General features: G+C 36.7%; 1 protein-coding gene across 16 annotated transcripts in view; it reads right to left on the bottom strand.

Annotated features, from left to right (window-relative positions):
- KDM6A (lysine demethylase 6A) overlaps positions 1-22,599 on the bottom strand; it is a 148,608-nt gene that overhangs the window by 84,140 nt on the left and 41,869 nt on the right. For all 16 annotated transcript variants that reach the window (XM_052674216.1, XM_052674222.1, XM_052674221.1 and 13 more), the window contains exon 4: positions 18,723-18,772. In XM_052674216.1, the coding sequence (XP_052530176.1) occupies positions 18,723-18,772 (50 nt within the window). The remainder of the gene's footprint in view (positions 1-18,722; positions 18,773-22,599) is intronic.

The following is a 22,599-nucleotide window of genomic DNA, read 5'->3' as shown; positions in this document are numbered from 1 at the left end:
TTTTTTCCTCCAAACATTTTTCCATAAAGAACAGAAACCTATGGAAAAGACTGTAAGAAGATAATTTTCAAGTTCCTCAGAATCTTCACAATTCCTAAGAACTCATTCTAAAATTCATTCTTCGGCTTTGAATATCTAAACGTAATTTTTATGTTATCAGATCCCTGTCTTCACAGAAATCTACAAGAAAGTTGCAAGCTGAGACACACTGTACCTCAAAATTGAATCTGAACGTCAGTTTCTTTCGTTCTACAGCAATGCCGCTAAAAATCATACAAATTGGAAATGCAGTTTCCAAGTTGATGTCATTTGCATTTTCTACAACCCATTCAGAATGTTAAAATGTTTCATACCAACCACTAGATGGCTCAAATATCTCTTTCCATTTTTATAAGCTTATGTAGTTAAAAAAGACTGTAGGGCTTATATTGTGGATTTTGCTACTCACAAGTACTCCTTTAAACTGAGCAAAATTTCAGTTACATTTAACAACATACATTTTACTGACAGGTAACTCAGGAGACAAAAAGTTATCTTCTGTACCATTCTATGTAACTGAATTTCTGACATGAAAAATCTATTTATTGGAGACCCATGTCAACTGAAGGCACTGAATGGGTTTTGAAACGACTGCACAGCATAACTATCATTCTGTGAAATCGTAAGAGAATTTGAGAAGAAGAATATATCTACCAGCTGATACCAAATCAGTTATTTAATTACCAGATTATGAATATGAAATATAGCATGGTCTTCCTAAAGCAGAATTTCTGTGGATATTTTTGTTGAGGAAAATGATCAAATGTAATGCCAAAAGGCATGTTAAAAAGAGGATGCTTCCCACAAAACTTCTTAATCTTATCAGCGTCATTCCAGTGTGACATTCCAGAGAACGAGCTCTCGTTCTCTCCAACATGGCATAAATTACTCTGGAAGAGGCCTGGCTGTGATATTCCCTGCCTGTAAGAGCAGGCTTTCCAGTGTCAGTTGTCTTCTCTGAGGAGTTAATTTTATTTTACAGAAGAGTTCAGCTGGAAGAGACTATCAAAGATCACTGAGTTCAGCAGCCCGACCACTTCAGCGCTAACCAGAAGTTGAAGCATATTACTGGGGGCACTGTACAAATGCCTTCTGAGCAATGACAAGAATGGAACATCAACCACCCCTCTAGGAAGACATTCCAATCTTTGACCACCCACACAGCAAAGAAAATTTACTTCATTTTTTTAATACCTGCAATTAAATAATAAATCTTATGAAAATTCTATTGTTGTAGATCATTTCATCTTCAGACTGCATTTAAAAAAAATCAGCCTTTCTTGAAAATCTTACTTTAAATAAGAGGTCATCAGATACAAGTTATGTTAGAGAGGAATTTCTTCAAGAAAAATGAAAAACGACATACAAAATATAAGTTTAAGTAGTTCTCTAAAGTAATGGAAAACTGTTGTTTATTAAGTTGTTAGGGGAAGAACTACACTTAGATCTAGAAAATTAAATCTAATTGACTTACATTCGTGTCTTATGGAAAAAATGTAAATGTGGGGCTGGTATTAAATTTTCATTCATTTTTAATGAATTTGAAGTGAAAGCGAATAGATGTATTCCCAAACAGAAAACAAACTGAATGCTAGAAATTTGTAAGTGCTTAAAAAACCATCTTGATTACAGAGCTATGATAGCAGGTAGAATTTCATGTGGTACTTTGAGCTTTTTAAACTGAAGCATTATTTAAAATTATTTGTCTACAGCACCTCATGTGTACATAGTTGATGTCTGAGAAGTTAATCTGAGAATCAAAAGAAGAAAACAGTACAGAACGTTTAGACACCAAAAAAAACCAACAGCAATTTAATAAAGATACAGAAGACTATACTGAGAAACATGTTACTGTATGAAAGGTAAGCATAGTTCAACTTGACATTTTGCTAGAATCTAATCATCCTCTTCTTAAACACAGAACAGCAGAATGAAATTCCAGATAAATGATAGAAGCGTATATGAGAATTGCTTCCAGAGGAGACAGGAAGGAGGATGAATCAACATATATGATGTAAAAAGAAATTCTGCAAACTTTTAGTGCAAGAATAAGAGGGTATCCACTCACATCAAGGCGAAGCTGTTGTAGTTTGAAATTAATCTGCGGAACTTAACTTTGCAAGGTATCTTTAAATAAGTGCTCCCCAGAGTCATATAAAAGGATGTCGTATTAACAGAGGAGAAAATCTCTGTAACATAAAATTGGTGAACTGGCTGTCTTCTTTTTTCCTCTCTTCCTTCTCCTTCAGGCTATTGGCTAGCTGTGTAAGTAATCAAGTTTAGCAATAAAGTGCCCCAGAGGAAAAGATCTTAAAGATAACAACATTGAGAGGTTTCTTATAACTTTCCCTTTTAAGATACGCTAACAGCCAGAATTAAGGAGAGACTTACAAATTTAAAAACATTCAGGTTCTTGCTTCAGCACAGCTGTGATGTTTCTGGAAGCAGTTCAGAGTTGATTTTCCAGAAGTTAAATGACTGACAGAAATAATAAGCAATATCAGGCACAGCAACAGTGATGTAATAGTAAGAAGAAGAGGAATTAGTGAGGGGAAGAAGAAGACTGAGTTGTAGCACAAATGAAGAAAGAGCTAAGTAGTGCACCAACGAACAGCGAAGAGAGACAAGAGAGAGTGAAAAAGGTGTCCAACCATTTGCCTTGCCCATATTTTTTTGTTTTGTCTTTAAAAGTTGAAGGCTCTTAAACTCACTACTATATATATATTCACTGAGTGGGCTGAAAATTTACTGAGGTATGGTCTTCTGTTAAAAAATGATGATTTGATGGAAATGAAGTATTCTGTGGGAATGGTTGGTGGGCTGCCCAGCTGCTTTGCTTTGCTCTTGGCTGCTGGCCATCTTGTCTGCTCCCCCAGCTGCCTGTCATGTGGGCCTGCTGGCTCGTCTGTTGTATCCTATTTTAAGTATTTGTACATTCTAACAAATAAAACACCAAATCACCAATTAGAATCCCAATTAGCGATTACTACTAAACCAACTACTGTCTTAATTAGAAAATCATTTTCAGTAATAATTGATATCTAACTAGCAACCATTTATCAACGATCTGGTATTTCTCTGCTTTAAATAATGACCTTAAAAATTACATTTTAATATTTCATATATTTATAGTAAAAACAAATATTAAATATATACACATATATCCAAACTATGCTATCCAGTTAAACTGTATTTTATAATGTTAGTGACTCATATTAAAAAAACAACTCAAAGTTGAAGCAAGTAGTAAGATTTATTTTTTTTTTTTGCTTAAGGCTGATATTCAGCATTTTGTTCCAAATGTGGGATTTTGTTCAGTTTGCAGTTTACAGAACAAACTGTTTTCAACTAGCACTAATGAAGCCTGCGGAAATGAAAAGCTTCTGCCTGTTGTCCTTCAGCTCCTCCTGTCCTTCTTTTTCCCACTGGTCTTTGTGTGCTTACACACCAATTGGAATTCCTCTGGTTTTCCTGGAGGAGCACCTGAACGACGTCCTGTCCCCTGTGACATCTTTTTCAGGCAAGATGAGCAAATGCTTGCTTTATATTTGCACTGATGGGTTAAAACTCTCTTCCCAACGAAGAGAAGCTGATTTACTTCTGTATACTTGGTCTGGAAACTCTTCTCCAGTAAATATTCTCTGTGATATTCCTTGAGGTTTTAAGCTTTGAGAAGTATCACTTTCTATGAAATTGATTCAACGGTGGCTAACAGCCGGGGGAAAAAAAAAAAGAAAAAAAAAAAAAAAAGCAATATACAGGTAAAAACTGAATCTGTAGGGAATTCGGTTAAAAATTCAATGTTAAACGTTCCAATTAAACAGAATTCTCTGTTCAACTCTGTTGCAGTTACTGCCCAGCACAGCCTGAAGTAAGATTCATGACAACAGTAGATGCTACAGACACTTTGCATCTTAGTTTTTGTGGCTGTTTTCTTCCATTGTTTTTTTCAGTTGTCTCCTTGTATTGTATTATTGTATATGTATTTGTATCACTTTGTAGTCACTCCTGCCTTGTTAAATTCAGCTTGTCCACTCCCATTTTATGTGGAATGTCTCAGGTAGAGCTGTATAATTAATGATTTTAAGGCTTTTTTCCTTGTGATTCATGATAATGATTCTCCAGTAGTAAGAAAGTGACAGAGGAATAATGGTGTATCTTGTAAGCTCAGGGGGACTCCTACCTTTGCTGGAAAAGGATGGAAAAAATGGCAAATGAAGAACACAGCATTCCACGCTCGTTCTATTTGATAAAATATTTTGAAGATGATGGGTATAAATAATGATGACCTGTATTCCATATGAAAGTGAATAAAACATTTTAAGAAAACTATCCAAAATGTCATCTTCCAAAAAAAAAAATAAAAAATAGTTGCAATAATGCATGCAAAAGGAAGATTGACTGGCAGCTGAACTTACTGATTCGTGAAACTGTGGTTTCATTATTTGTGAGTGAAGTGTTTAATCTGTCATACTTCTTATGTATCAAGTATATATGGAGTAGTTTTCTAAATGATGAAGGACACAGCTAGAGAGATGCTAAAGAATGGCCAAATAAGACAGAAACCTTTAAACTACAATGAGTTCACTTAAAAGACTGCTTTTACAGCGCTGCTATAACTAATATATTATATATAATATATATATAAAGTACTACTATAACTTTGCAATTGAGTTTACTATATTATGAGCAACTTCTGATGATTTAAAATTAGTTCAAAGCTCATTTTAATGCAAAACAATGGTAACTTCTTGAATTTTTTAAAACCCTCTGTGGTTTCCCTGCCTTTGATGTTGATAAATGTATACGTGAATTAAGGAAAATGCATTTGCCAGTTTTCCTCCACAGGTACTGTTGTTTTTTTGACAATACTGATTCTGAAAAGATAAAAAATCTGACAGTCAAGACTGTAGTTATTTGCTAAGGTTTTAAACTAATGAATTTTGTTACAAATGCCGGACTATGTCACAGGAATAATAACTTTTACATATTAACTATATATTATACTTTATATATTAATTGTTTTCACACTGCTGAGTTGCAGGCACATGATCTTTAACAGTTTTAAACTGTTGTGATTATTGCTCAAGAAACAGAGTTTTAGCAAGTATGATTTATCCAGCTTTATTTTAAAAATCTTTTATAAATCTAATCATTTTCAAGGTACTAGAAAATTTCTTGAAGACTCTGAATAAACCACAGTTAATACCACACATTTGTAATATACCACTTGCAGGGATTTTCGTCTTTTTGCAGATGCAGAGAATGTGGAGAACACGTTGATAGGTAGTTAAACCATGAAAATTAACTTTATTTTCAGGGTAACAGAGCACTGGAACAGGCTGCCCACAGAGGCTGTGGAGCCTCCTTCTCTGATGATACTCAAAACCTGTCTGGACACTTTCCCGTGTAACCTACTGTAGGGAACCTGCCTTAGCAAGAGTAGATGATCTCTAGAGATGCTTTTCAACTCCTACAACAATTCCAAATTCAGTTAGCCTGTCAGCTCCCAAAGGCCTATAGTTATTTATGCATAAGAGCCTGAGTGGCATATTTTGTGGCATATATTTGGAGAACGGTATGCGGTCTCCAGGGAATTGTTGCTATATACTGAGTAGCGTCAGGATCAACTACTAGGGACAATAGTGTGAAAGCTTCAGCTTTTTTTTCAGTATAGAAACAAATTCACATACTTGGATCATAAAAGAATGGCTCTTTTGCTTTGAGCAGGTGGCTGACAGATCCTGTGATTACAGAACATAACCTAAGCTGCAAAATCTTGCATTTCTGTTAAGGTTTTCTAAAAAGCAGTGGCCCCATGCCCACACATCTTTTCTGTATAGCCATGTGATCTATGCGGCCCAGACTGCAAGTTCCATGAGGACTTGAGCAGCAGGGGAAATGGCCCTTGGAGTCCTGCTGGAAGCAACTTTAATATGCCAAAGACTTGGATTCCTGGTGGTAGCATGCAAACGGAAAGTAAAGAGTAGTCTTACACATGTGCTCATCTTAACCTTTTTCCATATTCTTCCTTCCGACTTCTGCTAGCCAACTGCATGGGGACACTGTTGCTCCTGTTATGCTTTTTATTTATAGATTTATTTCAGAGTATGGTAGGATATACTCCTAAGTTCTGTTCAAATACTGCGGAGCTTTTAATAAACATCACAATATTACTTCCAGAACATTTGGCCCCGCCAGTTACAGTCATGAAGAAACTACATATTTGCCTACAAATATCAAAGGTTACAGACCTGCATGGAAAAGGCTGACAGGCCACCTTCAATTTCTTGTTTTTCATTCATCTTGTACTGATCAACAGAATTTGATTTCTCTGACATTTCACTTCTCCGTGACTGCGTAGGTAGGATTTCACTCTCTTTTTCCAAAAACTCACTGTAAGTTTGATAGACATTTTCGTTGTACTAGTATAGGCTGAAAGAGCTACATGCTTCAGTTGCATTTCATTTTTCTCCTTGCACATTTGCAGTTGCTCGGACAGAGCTACACACTGAACTTGACAGGGAAACAGATCCAGTTAAAAATAATTATCTGGATATTAATAACTCTGATCAATTCTGGCAGCCACTGACTATAGCACTCTAGAAATGGTAGCACTGGCAAAGATGTGAAAAGCAGTGCTAGACAGGGACTGTTTATAAATCAGCAATGGTACAAAACTATGACAAAACTATTCCTTTACATTTTCAAACTGCAAGGTCTCAACTCAGTGTTGATCACAGGCTGCTCTGACTCTTTAGTTTCTTCTTCTATGTGTCAGTGCAGATGAACACATGTAAGCATAACTTCTTTGTCTATTTTTGTATTTATAAAACACAAAATTTGAATTACTAGGTCTCAGCTGCTGGTGGCTGATAAAGTCTGCTACAGGTGAAAGTATTTTTATACAGACACAGTAGCTAAACATTTCTAGATTCAGTCTAAGATGGTAATTCTTCTGTCTAAACATGAGTATGTTCACAAAGATGGTATACGGAACAGATGCATTTTTTGGAACTTGTGTTGATAGATAAGATGTTACTGTGGTGATCTAATTTGATCTTTATGCCACGGCTACATGTTTGAGAAAGGAGAAAAAAGCTTTACTGTGAATTCGGCCTGGAGAGCAGAGTGCAATGTTGCACATGTATTTCCATGTGCAGCAAAAGAGAGGTTATAAACCAGTTACTTGGTTTAATAGAGATGTTTAGTGAGAGAGGTGGTTTACTCCTTTCTTGATTGCTTAAACAGCACAAGACTGAAAAGTCTTCAACATGTTAATTCAGAAAACGCGTTCAGTAAAACAAAGATCATTCCAGCCTAGCAAACTGCTTCAGTCTCCCTTGTCCACCTAAACCCCTTCAAATAGAGAATCCTGCTGGGATGGAATAAAGCAAAAAGTCTGCTTTATTTATTTTTGCTGAAATGAAGTGGGAGTTACTACACCAATAATTTAATACAACTTAGTTATATATACTGTATATATATAATACTCAAACTTACGAGTCAATGAGTATTTTGTGGAACTCAATTTCATTTGGAGTTCCATGCTGTAATTCTTGTATATGGCCAATCATCCTTTCTAAATGCAGTGTCCAACAAAGTGACTCACAAGTAGAACTACGCTTCTGGTTTTAGAGTAGCTCAGCAACTCAGTCCAGCAAATTGCTGCTCATCTCACATTTGACTGACACAGCATAGAGACAGGAATCTTTGTTCCACTTACCACAGAGTAATCCTCTGTCAACATGGAAGATCACATTCTTCCAAATAATTGGAAAACTGTCAACTACTTTCTTTCAACAGCCAGAACAGATGAGTTACCACGACAAGGAGCAAGACAATGCTCCAATACCTCAGTGATTCACTGCATTGCAGCCAAAGAACAAAGCAAAGTCATTCCTGGTACCTGCACTCTGAACTGGAGACAAGAATATCTTAAGACACACACACACAACATCTCTTAGTTTGTGTGTACATGCTGCAAGAATGGGGGGGGAGAAGAGAGGGAAGGCTGAAAAGATAAGAACTAGAACCCTAAGAAAAGATAAAATCAATGTTTAAAGAGGTTAGTTAACAGTGAACATAGAAAGATACTACATGAATTTAAATTTGCATGACTATGTCAAACACCAGAATTAATAAAAGCACTCAATATTAGCATTAAAAAAAATCTAAAATATCAATTGTGTTTCTTTAGATGCTTTTATTTCTCCAAAGCAGTTTGTGATATTCATTCTCAATTCAAAACTACTTGTCTTCCTGTAGCATCATGTATCCAGATTTGTCTTGAGCTCAGAAATGACATTAATTACCCGTTTGCTGCAGACTCCTCTTCCTCTAAGCCTAGCTCAGAAGTACTCTCCTGCAAGGAGTATCTGAATGCTCTCTTTCTATGAAAGCAAGTGGTATAGACAACATGATCAAGGGAAGTTTTTAACATCCATGCACAAGAATGGGGCTATTCAGCCTGGGCAAGAGAAGCTCTTGTGGATCCTTGTAGCAGCCTTCCAGTACCTAAAGGGGGCCTGCAGGAAAGCTGGGGAGAAACTTTTTATAAGGGCACACAGCAGCAGGATAAGGAGAAATGGTTTTAAACTGGAAGACAGTAGATTTAGACTAGATATTAGCAAGAAATTCTTTACTGTGAGGGTGGTGAGACACCAGAACATGTTGCCAGTGAGGTTGTGGATGCTCCTTCCCTGGAAGCATTCAAGGCCAGGCTGGATGGGATTATGAGTAAGGTCTACTGGGAGGTGTCCCTGTCTGCAGCAGGGAAGTTAGAACTGGTAGATCTTAAAGGTCTCTTCCAACCCAAATCATTCTATGATTCTATGAAGGATAAAATTTTGGAAAGAAAAAGGCTGACATCCCACTGAAAGACATACTGCCTGAGAATAGCAAAGACAAAGTGCCTTCCAGATGAGCTTTTCTTCCAAATTTTATTATAAATTTCAGACAGAGGGCTCTGTTTGCTTAAATTCTGAGATCAGAAACAAAACTGAGACAGTTATAATGCTCCATTATGAACGGAATGGATGATTTCACTTATGTTATTATATTTTTATGGATTTCAGAGACAGAACAGGATAAAGCGTGCTGACATCCTTATACAGCTCCACAGAGTAATCTGCTCTAGACAGCGTTCAATGATTATATTTCATCAGAAAATCATCCTTGTTTTCCAAAATGGAAATAGGGCGTCACCAAATGGAAACGTAACTCAAACTCTTGTTTAGACAGGGAGTGATGGAAAGCTTTCAAATAAATAAATAAATAAATAAATATTATATTATATATTATATTATATATTTTATTATATATATATATATAATATATATTATATATTATATATTATATATTATTATTATATATATTATTATATATAATATATTATATATTTATATTATATAAATAATAAATAATAAATATATATGTATATCTCACAGTAATATGAACTTTTAAAAAGGTGCTGCTCAGAGTAACTTCACTTATTTTCAACTATTAAGTCTTCCCCTCCCAAGAATACATTTCCCATCCTCCAGTGATTTGCGGTGCAGAAGACTCTAAAGCCAAATAAAATGTCTTAGTATTTAATTGCTCTTAATGGATTTTTCTTCCCTGAATTTGTCAACTTGCTCTTTGAGATCATTAGAACATTGAAAGTCTGCAGCATTCTGCAAAACTGATGCAACTTTCAACAAAATCAGTGAAATGAAAACTTCCAGAAGCTGCAATAAGCCAAGTTTCCTGCAGATCAGTTGACAACAGAATATAAAACCCCACCATCAGACCGGTTCTGTTTAAAGAGATCCTTCTTGCCCTGCAACCATTATAGATCTCCATCCTTTAGTTATAATGAAAATAGTAATAGTGAATGACAATGTTTATGTTCCTCATTCCAAAAATAACAAGTCAATCGCATAGATGACTGAACACCCTCTCTCAACACACACATTTTCTTTTAAACATTTATCAGATGCTGCTTGATTTATCCCCCTTCTACCATGCTTACCAGGACTGGGATAATTCTTCCAGCTTTCTTAGTTTCACTAAGAGTTCACAAAGTTGGGAACAGATCTTTGATCCCAAGAACCAGAGCCCTAACTATAAATAAAAGAAATGGATCCCAATTTCACTGTCAGGGAGGGGAGAAGAAAAAGTATACATATATTGAAATCCCCCAATCAAAGCAAGAATCACATAACTCACAAACAAACACACATTACACAGCATCTATGTAGCTATGATATCTAATAATGATGATATTGTTATCTTTCTGATGAGCCTGGGAATTCAGAAAGAAGTAGCTAGAATAACTCCTTAAATGACAGACCTACACAGAAAGAAAAAACACTAGCAGTTAAGCTAAGCAAAGAAGACTGAATGAGGAAGGAAACCAGGAACATTTCTTTTGTCTGGTATTATCAGATAAAATTTAATCAAGAAACCTTCCAGCCTAGCAGAATAAATACCAGGCCAGGAAGAAAAAACAAGGTGGAAGCTCTGAACTGCCTACTGTTTCTACCATATCTGGGATGTCAGATCTCTCATCCCCGGGGGTGTTCAAGGCCAGGTTGGATGGGGCTCTGGGCAGCCTGGTCTAGTACTAGATATGGAGGTTGGTGGCCCTGCATGTGGCAGGGGGGTTGGAACTTGATGATCCTTGAGGTCCCTTCCAACCCAGGTCACACTGATTCATCAATCCCATTCCTGCAGTGAATGAGTTAAAAAAAAAATGACACAGCAGGACAAATCACTTCTACAAAATCAACTGACATTACACAGTAGCCCAGAAAAGTGGATACAGGCAATAGGTTAGTATTTTTCCAAATTCTTCTGAATGCCAGCAAGTCGCTATCCACTTAGTGCAATTTTTCAAGTTACCTAAGAACAGATGATCAGATTCTCTAAGTAGCTTGTTCTCAACATACATTCAGAAATACTTCTGCTTGAAGCAATCTGCACTCCAAAGTTTTGTTTGCTTTCTATTCGCATTTTTCAAACTCCACACTGCTTACAACATCTAGACTTCCCTTCAAGGAAGAGCTCAAAGAACACGAAGACTCTGGTTTCAACACTGATCAACGGTACATTCCAAGAAGGTGAGCAGAACAAGAGACTAATTCTTGCTGAGCCAATGCAAGAACTGATTCCCACTTCTTCACTAAGCATCTATCCTTCTGAGGTTGCTTCACAGACAGTATGGTACAATCAAACAACTGTAAAGAACACTTACTGTGATTTGCTTTTTCTTCAAGTGAGGGACTTATCAGCATCACATCAGATACTCATAGATTCTTTAAGAGAACCCAAGTTCTGCATCTCCAAACCCTCCCACCCATAACTTTTTCCATCTATATGCACTACGTCCACTTGCACTTCAATCACTCCTCCCCTGTCCCGACATGAGAGAGAATTTGAGGTCTGTATCTCTCTGAAAAGGAAGAAAACAAGGAGTTGAAATATTACCAAGGTAATGCTGTACCAAATGCAACAGTTGAACACTTTCATTAGATATATGCTGGAAAAAGGATTACAAAAATTAGAACTGAAATTTCAGTTCAGAAGAGAGCAAATTTTAAAATGCCAAAATTGGAAAAAAAAAAAAAAAAACAAAAAAAAAAACAAATTTATTTCTAAATCTAAGGAAGTATATAAATTTTTTTTCTTAAAGAAAGAATTTAAAAATAGTTATTTCCAAAGAAAAGAAATGCCATCAACGAATGTTTCAGCAGGAATCTATAAACTAGAAAAAGTGTAGTTGGTTTTACCTTTTTTATGCAACTTAAGAGCAATCACATGGATGTATGAAAAATTGTACTATTTTTATGGTTCTGCAAAGAACGCAATACTTCTGAAATGGCAAGCATCACAGTCATTGTCAACATAGTTAGCAGTCAAATAACTTTCTCGCCTACTGAAGATGTGTCCTCCATTCAAATCAGAGCTGTTCTACTCAACTAAACGTGCCTCTCTCCCAGCAATCTAAACTGATGAGTTTCTTCACTGACATACTTCAGTATGTCTCATGTTTTAGCATTCTACATTCTCATCATAGACTGGAGAAAGGAAGCATGCTATTATTCTATCAGTAGATGAAGGATGACAGGTTTTTAATGCACAAAGGAAAGTTCTGCAATAGGAAAACTCAACACGCATGAAAGGCTTTACTGAAGGCGCTTTTCCATCAACCCTGATGATACTTATGTCATTTCCATCCAGAAAATTTGAACATCTATAGAGATCACACACAGGGGGACAACAGCATCCCTGGGAAATTCCAGGGTGAAGCATCACCGTTAAAAAATGCTGCATTATTTGGAAAGTGATACAATGCCCAGATGGAGGAGGGGTTCCTCTGAGATGCTCTCTCGTCTTCTCCCCCTGCAACTCGAGCAAAGTTTCTCAGCAGAGCACATCCATTCCCCTTGTACTCAGAAAGTTAACGGTAAATTACAGATTTCCTGGATTTTTCTTTAATTTTCTCATCAATACAGCAATTAAAACTGATGAATGGTACTGCAAAAATTCTTGTTAAGCGCAAATAACAAAATATTTCAAAAGCATAGCAACATGTACACTCCATGCAAAGTCTAACACTTCTTGTGATATAGGTAAGTGGTTAAAACATGCTCACGGATGGATTCCTCAATACAGGTATAGGGGCAATTTATCAGATTTACCTGGAGGTCAAAAGCAACATGTCAAAATTTATTAGTTAAATTGACTGTCTCATTCTTTTTCAGACTTTACACCTACTCCATTCCTTTCAAGCAGAGGGAACACAAGTGCCTGTCATTTTTGTTAGATAAATCTTTTAACACGAGAGTTAATTATTAGAATCATGTACAATTTTACTTTACACAAAATTGGACATGCTGCATTATTTGTCCGCATTAACAACAGTGCCATGGGACTATCTAAGAATTCAGCGTTCCTGCTGGCAGAGGAGCAGAATTTCAGACAGACATACCCTACCAGAGAAATTAAAATCAAACAAGCAAATAAAAGCAACAACAAAACCAAAGCTGCAATCTTAAGATGTATCATTCTTTAAGAATTATCTAGATAAAGGTATCTTTTCTAAGCTAGTGAGCATTTAGATTAAAAGCCTTGCACATCATTTTGAAGTTCTGACCTCGGAAGACTCCTGTGGGGAAACTTTTCAAGTGCATCTCCTCACACAGAATACTCATTCCATTAAAAATTCCATTAAAAAAATACATATGTATGTATTAAAATTCACTTTAAAAAAAACTAAGGGCTTGAATGAACATTCAGTGTCCAGATATCATAATCCTACTACCCTTCCCAACTTTTGTTTCAGGAATGTCTGCTTCAGTAATTATTACAGGTCCTGTACCATGGTACTGTTTCAATTAAACTAAGCATTTATAGCCTATTAAAAAAATAATTGAAGTTTTGATGAATTATGTCTAAAACCTCTACTAGATATTTTGAGGTTACAGCAGAAAATAAAACAGTTGTGAGTCAATGAAATGGAAAATTGCTCTGTTTTATAACAGACCCTCTGAGGTGCAAAATGTTCTCTTATTTGTTGTTATCACTGTGTCTAGTAATTGCTTTTTGTCCAACTTCTGAAAAAGGGGGAAAAAGGGGGAAAATGGACTTAGAGTCTGCAAAAAAAGGGACAGCAAAGCATCCAAAATTAAAGCATCATTTTCCATTGTTTTCCTATTTTATAGCATTGAGAAAACAGGAAAAAAAGCCATCACATTTTGCCAATCAGAAGGGAAAACAAACGTTGTACGAGTATATTTAAAATGAGCGCCAGGTCAAATTCAAAAATAAACATATTTAGTCTTACTTTTCGCTCTTTATGGAAAAGAAGTCTTACTACTGTTTCAACCATGAAGCTACAAAATACCATTTGTAACAATTTTACAAAGGTTTAATTATAAAACAGCACTGCAAACATTTAACTGGTACTACATTACACTGCAGGGCTACATATCAAAGAACATCGTAAAATTGCTTTCTTTTATGAGTCAACAACTCAGTGAAGACTGATGTCAGAGTTGGTGTATTATGATTACATTGTGGTTGGACACGAAGATCTTAAAGGTCTTTTCCAACATGAATAACTCTGAGATTCTATGATTCTTCGTCCATGACAAGCACACACACACAGTTACTCAGTCTCACTTTCCTGGGGCTTCTCAACAGAATTTAAGTTGGTTTTGTTATCTTTTTTGTTTTGTTATTTTTGTTTTTGAACATCTGCATGGTTTTAGACTCTCCTCAAGCTGAGAAACGTGCAAGGAAATTCTGTTATTTGCAAACATGATGCCAAAAATCAACAGACACGGAGAAGACCTGAGGTAAAAACATGAATTTAGACAGGAGTTCTAATGCCCAGTAAAGCACAGGCAGAGAGTACCTGATGGGCACTTTCTATTCACACACTCACACTCACGTACACTGCGTGTACAACAGCAGCGCTGTCTCCATATTTTCACAATTCATCCTCAATACTTTGGATATGACTAAAATACTACCTAGAAAGGTATACATACCTATTCCCCACCTATGAAGATGTATACAGCAGATGGCTGATGGGAGCACTGCAGAGAACTAGCACATAGAAGCTTCCTGCAGGTAAGGTTACCTGCCCGCTATCTATGTCTGCCTGCAGCTACCTATGCAGCTCAACCTAGTATGTACCTGCACCATAAAGTTTTATTCATTCAAAATCTGTGTTGTAACATCGACAGGTACACAACTATAACTAACAATATGTGAACAAATACCTACCTGCAAAAAATCACATAAATGTACTTCAAACAGGATTACCAAACCAAAATGGGGGCTATAGTGATAGTGCTATATCAAAGCAGAGAGGATCTCATGAAAGTAGTGAACAACCAGACTCTTCAACAAACACTTCGCCAGAATCACTTCAGCAAGCACTGAAACCTTTCCCAGCCCCACATGGGGGAGAAGAGAAACAGGGAGGGGAAGCTTTCCTCTGCCTCAAGGAACCATGTCAATTCAAGAGATACACGTATTTTACACTTACACATTCACACTTTCATGTACTGAAATTGGTTAAGACAGCCCTAATAGAACCCAGATGCTATATGGACGAGATCATTGCAATCAACTGTATTACAATACAGCCACACAAGACGATTAAAATAGCTTTTTCCAGGTGCCAGATATCTCCCACCATGTTCAGATAAAATAAAAAGCACTTACTCCTTGCTGTTCTAGTCCTTCCCTCCTTAGAATATGTCAAAACTGATAACCATGGCAGACACTTAACACTTGACATCTATTTTCTCAGCAGCATCAGAATCTACAAATTGGATTTCTAGTTGTTGTCTCCCTCTCCTGAGCTGCCCTTCCTATCTGTTCATCCTCCGCAGTCCTCCTCACCTCCCCCAAAATTTCTGACACAGGAGTTTTAAAAAGAAATACGAATGAAGTACACTGCACAGAAGGCAGATTTATTTTAGCACAAACATAAGAAGAAACACTGGAAAAAAGTACTTGAGCTGAAGAGCTCTATTAAGTTTTCTCAGCTTTTATCCAAGTTGAGATATTTACTTTGCCAGGTTTCAAGTCAAATATTTTTTAATGGAGTTAAGACAGCACAGTGCCTGTGACGAACAAAAACTGCAGTAACTCAAATTCTGCAGGACATTCTGCACTGAAATGTGGGTGCCCAAAGAGATTGCTGATAAAAGTAGCCCGTTTAGGAGTATGTGGCATAAAGCAGTGCAGCTCTATCACAACTACCCATACAGATAATATTTCTTAGGAAGCAGGTAGTGTTTCACCAGCAAGAATGAACATTCTTCTGGTAAACAGCAAAATACAGCCTCCTCCCATTCTTTCACCTTTCACTTCTGCACCTATAACATGAAAATAAATTCTAAATACAAGTTACTTTCCTCTTCTTTGTTTCACAGAATCAAGAAAATCGCCTCCCATATTAGCAACAAAACAACCCAGGCATCAAATTTTTAAAAGACAGAAATAAGATCTGGGAAAAAAAAAACTGTGATCATTAAAAACTCTGTTTAAAAATAAAATAAAAGATAAATCACAGAATGAATGCACTTTGATGATAATCCATTCACAGAACAATCGTAACCAACATGATGCAAGTGAAAACCCAAAGCAGCACAGACTAAAAGCACTAAGCGAGGAGGTCAAAGTACACACAAAACAAGCACAAAGCCTCTCGCAATCCATCTAGAAGTGTTCTATTTATTAAGCAAAAAAGGACACTAATTTGAACCACATCAATTTGCAGAGCAACACTAAATCATTTCCGATATGCTGCACAAGTTTATAAGTCTGCTCCTGCCTGTTTCCAAACCTGAATTATGTAACAACCCTCATGTGATTCAGCAATCTCCATCAGTTTCTCAGTACGTTCACACAGCTCTCATCACTGCTCACAAATACCACCCTTTCTTCACACCCTTCTCTCCTTCTTCACCCATTAGAATTTCCAACATCTTAATTGATCCCCAAAAGACTTCAAATCATTTTTTTTTTTTTAAATACAAAATCTTATAAAAAAAAATAAATGTTGTAAACCAAGGAAATGCAATTGGAGGTTTTTATTGTTTATTCTTATGCATTTGCAAATTGCTGCTAATAATTAAGTTTATAAGAACAGCGTATTATTGGGTGACCAAAAATATATTGCAAACTCAAGTGTTCATGTAGATACAAGATCTGAAGGACAACAAGAAACAAGAAATGTGCTCAATGCAGGGAAGTATAGGGATGCAGGGAGGGGAAACACTGTGCCCCAACCCACACTAGCTTCACCATCCATTAAGAAAGCGATCCGGTTAGTCCAATTTTTAATCAGTTTCATCAGTAGGAGGCTTCAGTTGAAAAATGCCTTTGGACTTTTTCAAGCTCTTTTCCATGCAGATAAAAGTCAAGAAAATTTCAAAACTAATTATGAAACCCCTCACCAAAAAAAATAACCCAGTGACCAAAACAACACTAAATATCTCTTATATAAGGAAGCTTAATGACATCAAGTAACTCAGCATGGTCCAACGAGAAACTGGTACCTTAGAATATTACCACAGTGAATAAACAGAAATTGGTTTCAACAAGTCAAGCAGAGATTACATGTTTTACAGCCATTCATGCCTGTGAAATAGAACTGCAAAACTGCAGTTCTTTCACTTGCAGACATTATGAGCCACACCGAACCACTCTATGTCTCTGAAAATATATCATCACTTAAACACCACCCTGTGCACTCTGAAAATGTTGAGAAAATTTCCTAATCATCATTTCCTTCAGTAGAGTATAAAAAAAAAAAAACATTAGAAATCAATTATTATGAAATGTTTAACGTGAGAGGAGTACAAATAATAGAAATAATTACAACAGACATTTAATTGATTCCAACACACTCATTTACAACAATCTTTTACTCTCCAAGCGCATACAAGAGGAACAGATGAATGCTAATTTTGTTGCATTTTTAAAATGCAACATTTATCTCTGAAAAACAACTTCCTCAACTCCAAAATGCTCTGGTCCAAAAACGGACTTTGTTCAACTTGCACTGGACTGAGGGGTATGACAAAACCAACTGCACAATTTCCCTAGGACCGTCCCATTGTACACCTATTCCATGTGCATGGAAAATGCATTTATTTCAGCTCATTGCTAGTCCCTATATATTCAACTCAATACTAGGCTCTGGGCAGCCTGGTCTAGTATTAAATGGGGAGGTTGGTGGCGCGGCACAGCAGGGGAGTTGGAGATTCATGATCCTTCAGGTCCCCTCCAACACTGGCCATTCTGTGATTCTGTGCGACTCATTCTTCTACGCTTTATTTCCACTGCCTTCCACTTCCCATCCTCCCAAATGGGAGAGGACAGCACAAGACTTTTCATAACGTACTTATAGGACAGGACTTATAAAACCATAAAGAACAAACAAAACGTTGTTTACTGAAGGCTGTATATCTTCTCCAGAGTGAACCCTCTCTCCCCATTTGAAACACGTACTTAAGAACTCTTAAGGAAAACATTTGTAAAGACCACAAAGCAGTGTGCTATGTGCACTTGTGACTGAATTATGAGCTTCACATTATTTCACAGGACAACACAACAATGCTACCTATTTTCTTCCACAGTATCACTGAAGAATTTTAGAATGTTATTCAATTAAGGTCCTGATATCTTCGTGTTAACTTTCAGATATCACGTCTATACAAACATAACTTTTTCCCATTTCATGCAAGGACACTCTCTTGAGATACTGAGAGGGATATTTATGAAAATAAAAAGCAACCTGAGAACATTTTTCCAAGTACAAATCCAACACCTATGCAGCAGCCTTCAAGTGGTCACGGTTTTCTCAGTACTCACATGCATTCAAATAGATGTTTACATTAAAAAACCTGAAGTAACAGGCAACAAAAAAAATCTACACGGTGGCTAATTACCCCATCTCTCCTTTCAATAAACAGTGTAAAGATATTTCCACTTAGACTTATGATAAATTGCACAAACAGGTGAATATGTCCATTTAGGCTCAATTAATACACCACAAAGAAACAGCAGGCAGATACTCCAAACGTACTGAAATGTATCTATTTTAGAAATTCAATCATTACAGCAATATATTTAAGCAAAATAAATAAATTTTAGAAGCTGCATATACAGACCTTCCAGTAGTCAGATTGTAAACTGTAGTACCTCTGGTATGCAGATAATGCTGTAAGAAAGAAAAAAACAGTATTGAATTTGTTTTGCTGTTTGTTTGTTTCTTGAGTAAGACAGAAAATCTTAAGAGTCAGAACACAACATTAAAATGACAAATGGCTTAATAAAAGTAACACTGCCACAATAAGTGCCCTGTTGTGGGTAACGCATTCCTTACGATATTAATTTTATGAGATGTCAACTAAAAATTATATTTATTATTAATCATACAAATGTAAATCAAGCAGCATTTTAAGGAAAAACTACAACCATAGGAATCATTTTAAATTTTGGAACTTTCTTCCTGGACAATGCTGCTATAAGATTTACAAATTTAATCTCGTAGCTCATTTGCCATTCTCCCTGATGTACTGTAATTTTTAAAGAACTGGCGTGAAGGGACATACAAAGAGAAAGCATTTTCACAGGTCCTTTCATTCACTAACTGGAGAAACAAAAGCAAGTTAAAAAAGGCTTATATGTTACTCACCTAAGAAGACTGAGACTATGCTGAGTAACAGCACAAGCATTGCATTGTTTTGTAGAATACGAGCACTACTTAGCAATGAACGTCTCAATTCACCATTCCTTCATCTCTTTTTCTGACTAAAAATACTTGTTGATGCAACTTGCCCTTTGGCTAACAGGCATACAGCAACATCAGACTGCAATGCAAACAGGCCTTATGTTCTAAGAACGTTACAATAGGCGCCATCAGAACTGTACTGTTTTAAATAATGATTCACTGCAGTAACACCAAGACTTCAATTTTTCAACAAATCTTAAGATTTGAGAACAGTTTCTACACAGCGTGCATTTTCCAAATAACAAAAGAAGACAACCTCTGCTTTGAAAAACTCCCAGCACTGAGCAGATTAAGACAGCAAGAATAATATGTTCTTTATGCATAGATTTATTTCCTGCAAGTACCACAGACAAATTACGTACCAACATTATATCATCCTTCAATGCCTGTCCTACTCACTCATTTCCATAACTTAACAAAAGTATACAGGCTTAAGCAAAATAAGAACAAAATGGATTAAATGACAGGGCATGCAGAGCTTCCTCTTCTTAAATACTCAGCTTAGGATACACCCAGTCATCTTCCATCTCTTTTGATTACATCCTGCAGCCTAGTGGTCTCCACTCTTTCTTCATTACTATAGCCTTAAATACCTTTGGATTGCATTTACAAAATTCTGCTTGTCAGTAGAAATAAACACGCTAAATTAGCATGCTAATCATCAATGGTAGCTGATACACCTCTCTACGTGGAGCAGGGATAAATTCACTGATTTATTTTCCTCAACAAAACACTGAAGTGTAAAGCAAGTATCTTTTTCTTTTGGTTTAGCAGGTTTTTTTTCCCCATCAAGCTCACTACCAAAACACTCAGACCTTTCAGATGTTTCGCCAGTCTTCCTGAGTGCTGATCAATATTGTTCCTCAAAACTACGCTTCTCATGCACCTATGTGGTGAACTTTGCTTATGCTGTGCCTCTCACTGCTGGAACCACCTGCAATGCCAACTGCAGATTCTTTTAGATGCCCAGTACAGAAAAGAAAACAGAAGGATACTTGTCATCCTCAGATTATCAACACATTAAAGTATAGATATTTATACACAGCTCAGCTGAACAGAAATTTCTAATGACCTACCCCCCCAGACTAAGCTTTTCAAAACATAAAAATACAATTCCCTTCCACCAATCAGTACAAACTTCAGTACATAACTGCAGTCTAACTGTAAGCTTATGAATGTCGAGAGTAAGCATTTCAGTCCCATTCTGTAACTGAGTTGTGCACTATATGCTCACATAACAGAAAATAAGCTCCTGCCCCAAACACTCTTTCCAGATTCACTAATAACATCATGACAGAAAGACATAATTAGCTGCATCAAGACCAGACAAAGCACACGTCAGAGAGTAGGCGGCACAGGAGGCACAAGAATCCACTAAAGCCACTGCTGTAAGCCAACTTGCCCAAAGAAATACCAGCTCCTCCAATTAACGTGGAGAAAAGATCCTGGATTTAAAATAAACAAATAAAATCCTTGCACCATGATACCGTACCAGTTATCCTTAGTCCTGATGTTTGCAAATTATTTTCTTTACTATCTATTCCACACTTCAGTAAAATTCAGCAACTTCCCACCGTAACAGTTGAAATGACTGTTTTAATGTTCCTACCTCATGCTATAATTAAAAGCAGGTACGTGGAAAGCATGGCCTACTGAAGCATATTTTGTATACACATATTTAGGAGGCAAGACATTCATTCTAAAAATCACATTATTCTTATAAAGAATAAAAGAACACAAGACAGTCCTCCTCTGAAGTGCCTGTAGTACCCAATCCTATTTCTGGCTTCAGTAAGCTGTTCTAGGGATTCATCCTTAAAGCTGGATCAGGGGAGGGCAGCTGGGCAGTAGGAAAAGGGTTTGCACCGGTGGGCGGTGGGCATGGAATGGGCTGCACAGGGCATGGGCACGGCCACCAGTGTCAGAGTTCAAGGAGCACCTGGACAGTGTTCTCAGACACAGGGTTTGATTTTGGGTGGTTCGGTGCGGAGCCAGGAACTGAGCTTGATCATCCTCATGGGTCAGTTCCAGCTCAGGAACTGTTGTGTGATAGTTCCTCCTCTCTCTCAGTTCATAACTGTTTCTGATCCATTATTAATTGCTGGTCATACCTAGGAAGCTACCATCCTTTCCTTCTGGGGTGACAGCATTGAGCTGCTACCAGCTACCGCACTTAGCTTCTTGAAAATGAAATAAGAGAATTCTCAGTATCGTGCTGAAAATGCTAACAACAATAAACCCCAGAGGGATCCCCTACATTGCTAAGAGGAGCTAAATGCCCCTTTTCTCCTCAAGTAAGTTAGACAACTAGGAACTGTTATCCAAGCACAATTTCAGAATTGAACAAGTGCTCAACTTAGTTGCCTGTCAAAGTTTATTTCAGCTCTGTTTACAGCTACATTAAACAACTACTGCACGGACACACAAGCTTTGCTGCTAAGAACAGATGAACAGACAGAAAAACTGGAAAGGATTCAACTGTGTTGTTTTTTCCCCCAGAACCTATATGAACCATCCCTAATCGAGCACACTCCTAACAAGAATCTTCCATATAAATGGAGGCTTAGAACCAAATTATGAAATAAAGCTGAAACTACCTGCTGGTTCTACAGCAGTAAAACATCACCTTGAAGCCCATCACACTTTCCACTCCCAGTGCTCAATCAGTGATGTGCAGACATTACACTGAGTCTAGACTCAATAGAACAAATAGAAACCAAATTTTCAACATCTAAAAACCATATTATGGAACTATGAACAACTTCCCCTTAAAATAAGCTTTGAACAGTACGTGATGAGTGCAAATCCACCGAGCTATAAAACTTAGTCTAAATGAAGAAGGAATAAAAAGACAAGAGTGAATCTGAATAAGAATTTGGAGTAAATCCCCTTCTGAGACGCAGTCTATTCTTCATCAGTACTACGATTCCAACTGTAGTATGGAGTACCTTGGATTTTTAGAAAGCAAGTAGATACTAACTTATGTCACGAGTCATATTAGTAGCATTTAGAAAATAACATTGAATTGACATTTGCTCAATTGTTTTTCATTCAAGACTGATCATTCAAGGCAAGCTGATTTTTGTCAGAAAAAAATTCTGTGAACCACTCTTCCTTTCCACTCTGCTGTAAACTCCCATTTTTAGAATTACATGAAGAATTTTCATGAAGTTTTTGAAATTCTCAGTTAAAATATCCTTTTTTAGATTAGCCCATATTCTAAAGGCTTCCAGAGAGAGTAAGCCAGATCATCT

This window comes from Tympanuchus pallidicinctus, unplaced genomic scaffold (assembly GCF_026119805.1).
Source record: "Tympanuchus pallidicinctus isolate F22 unplaced genomic scaffold, pur_lepc_1.0 scaffold14, whole genome shotgun sequence".
Classification (NCBI taxonomy): Eukaryota; Metazoa; Chordata; class Aves; order Galliformes; family Phasianidae; genus Tympanuchus; species Tympanuchus pallidicinctus.
This window is presented reverse-complemented; position numbering and strand designations above follow the sequence as displayed.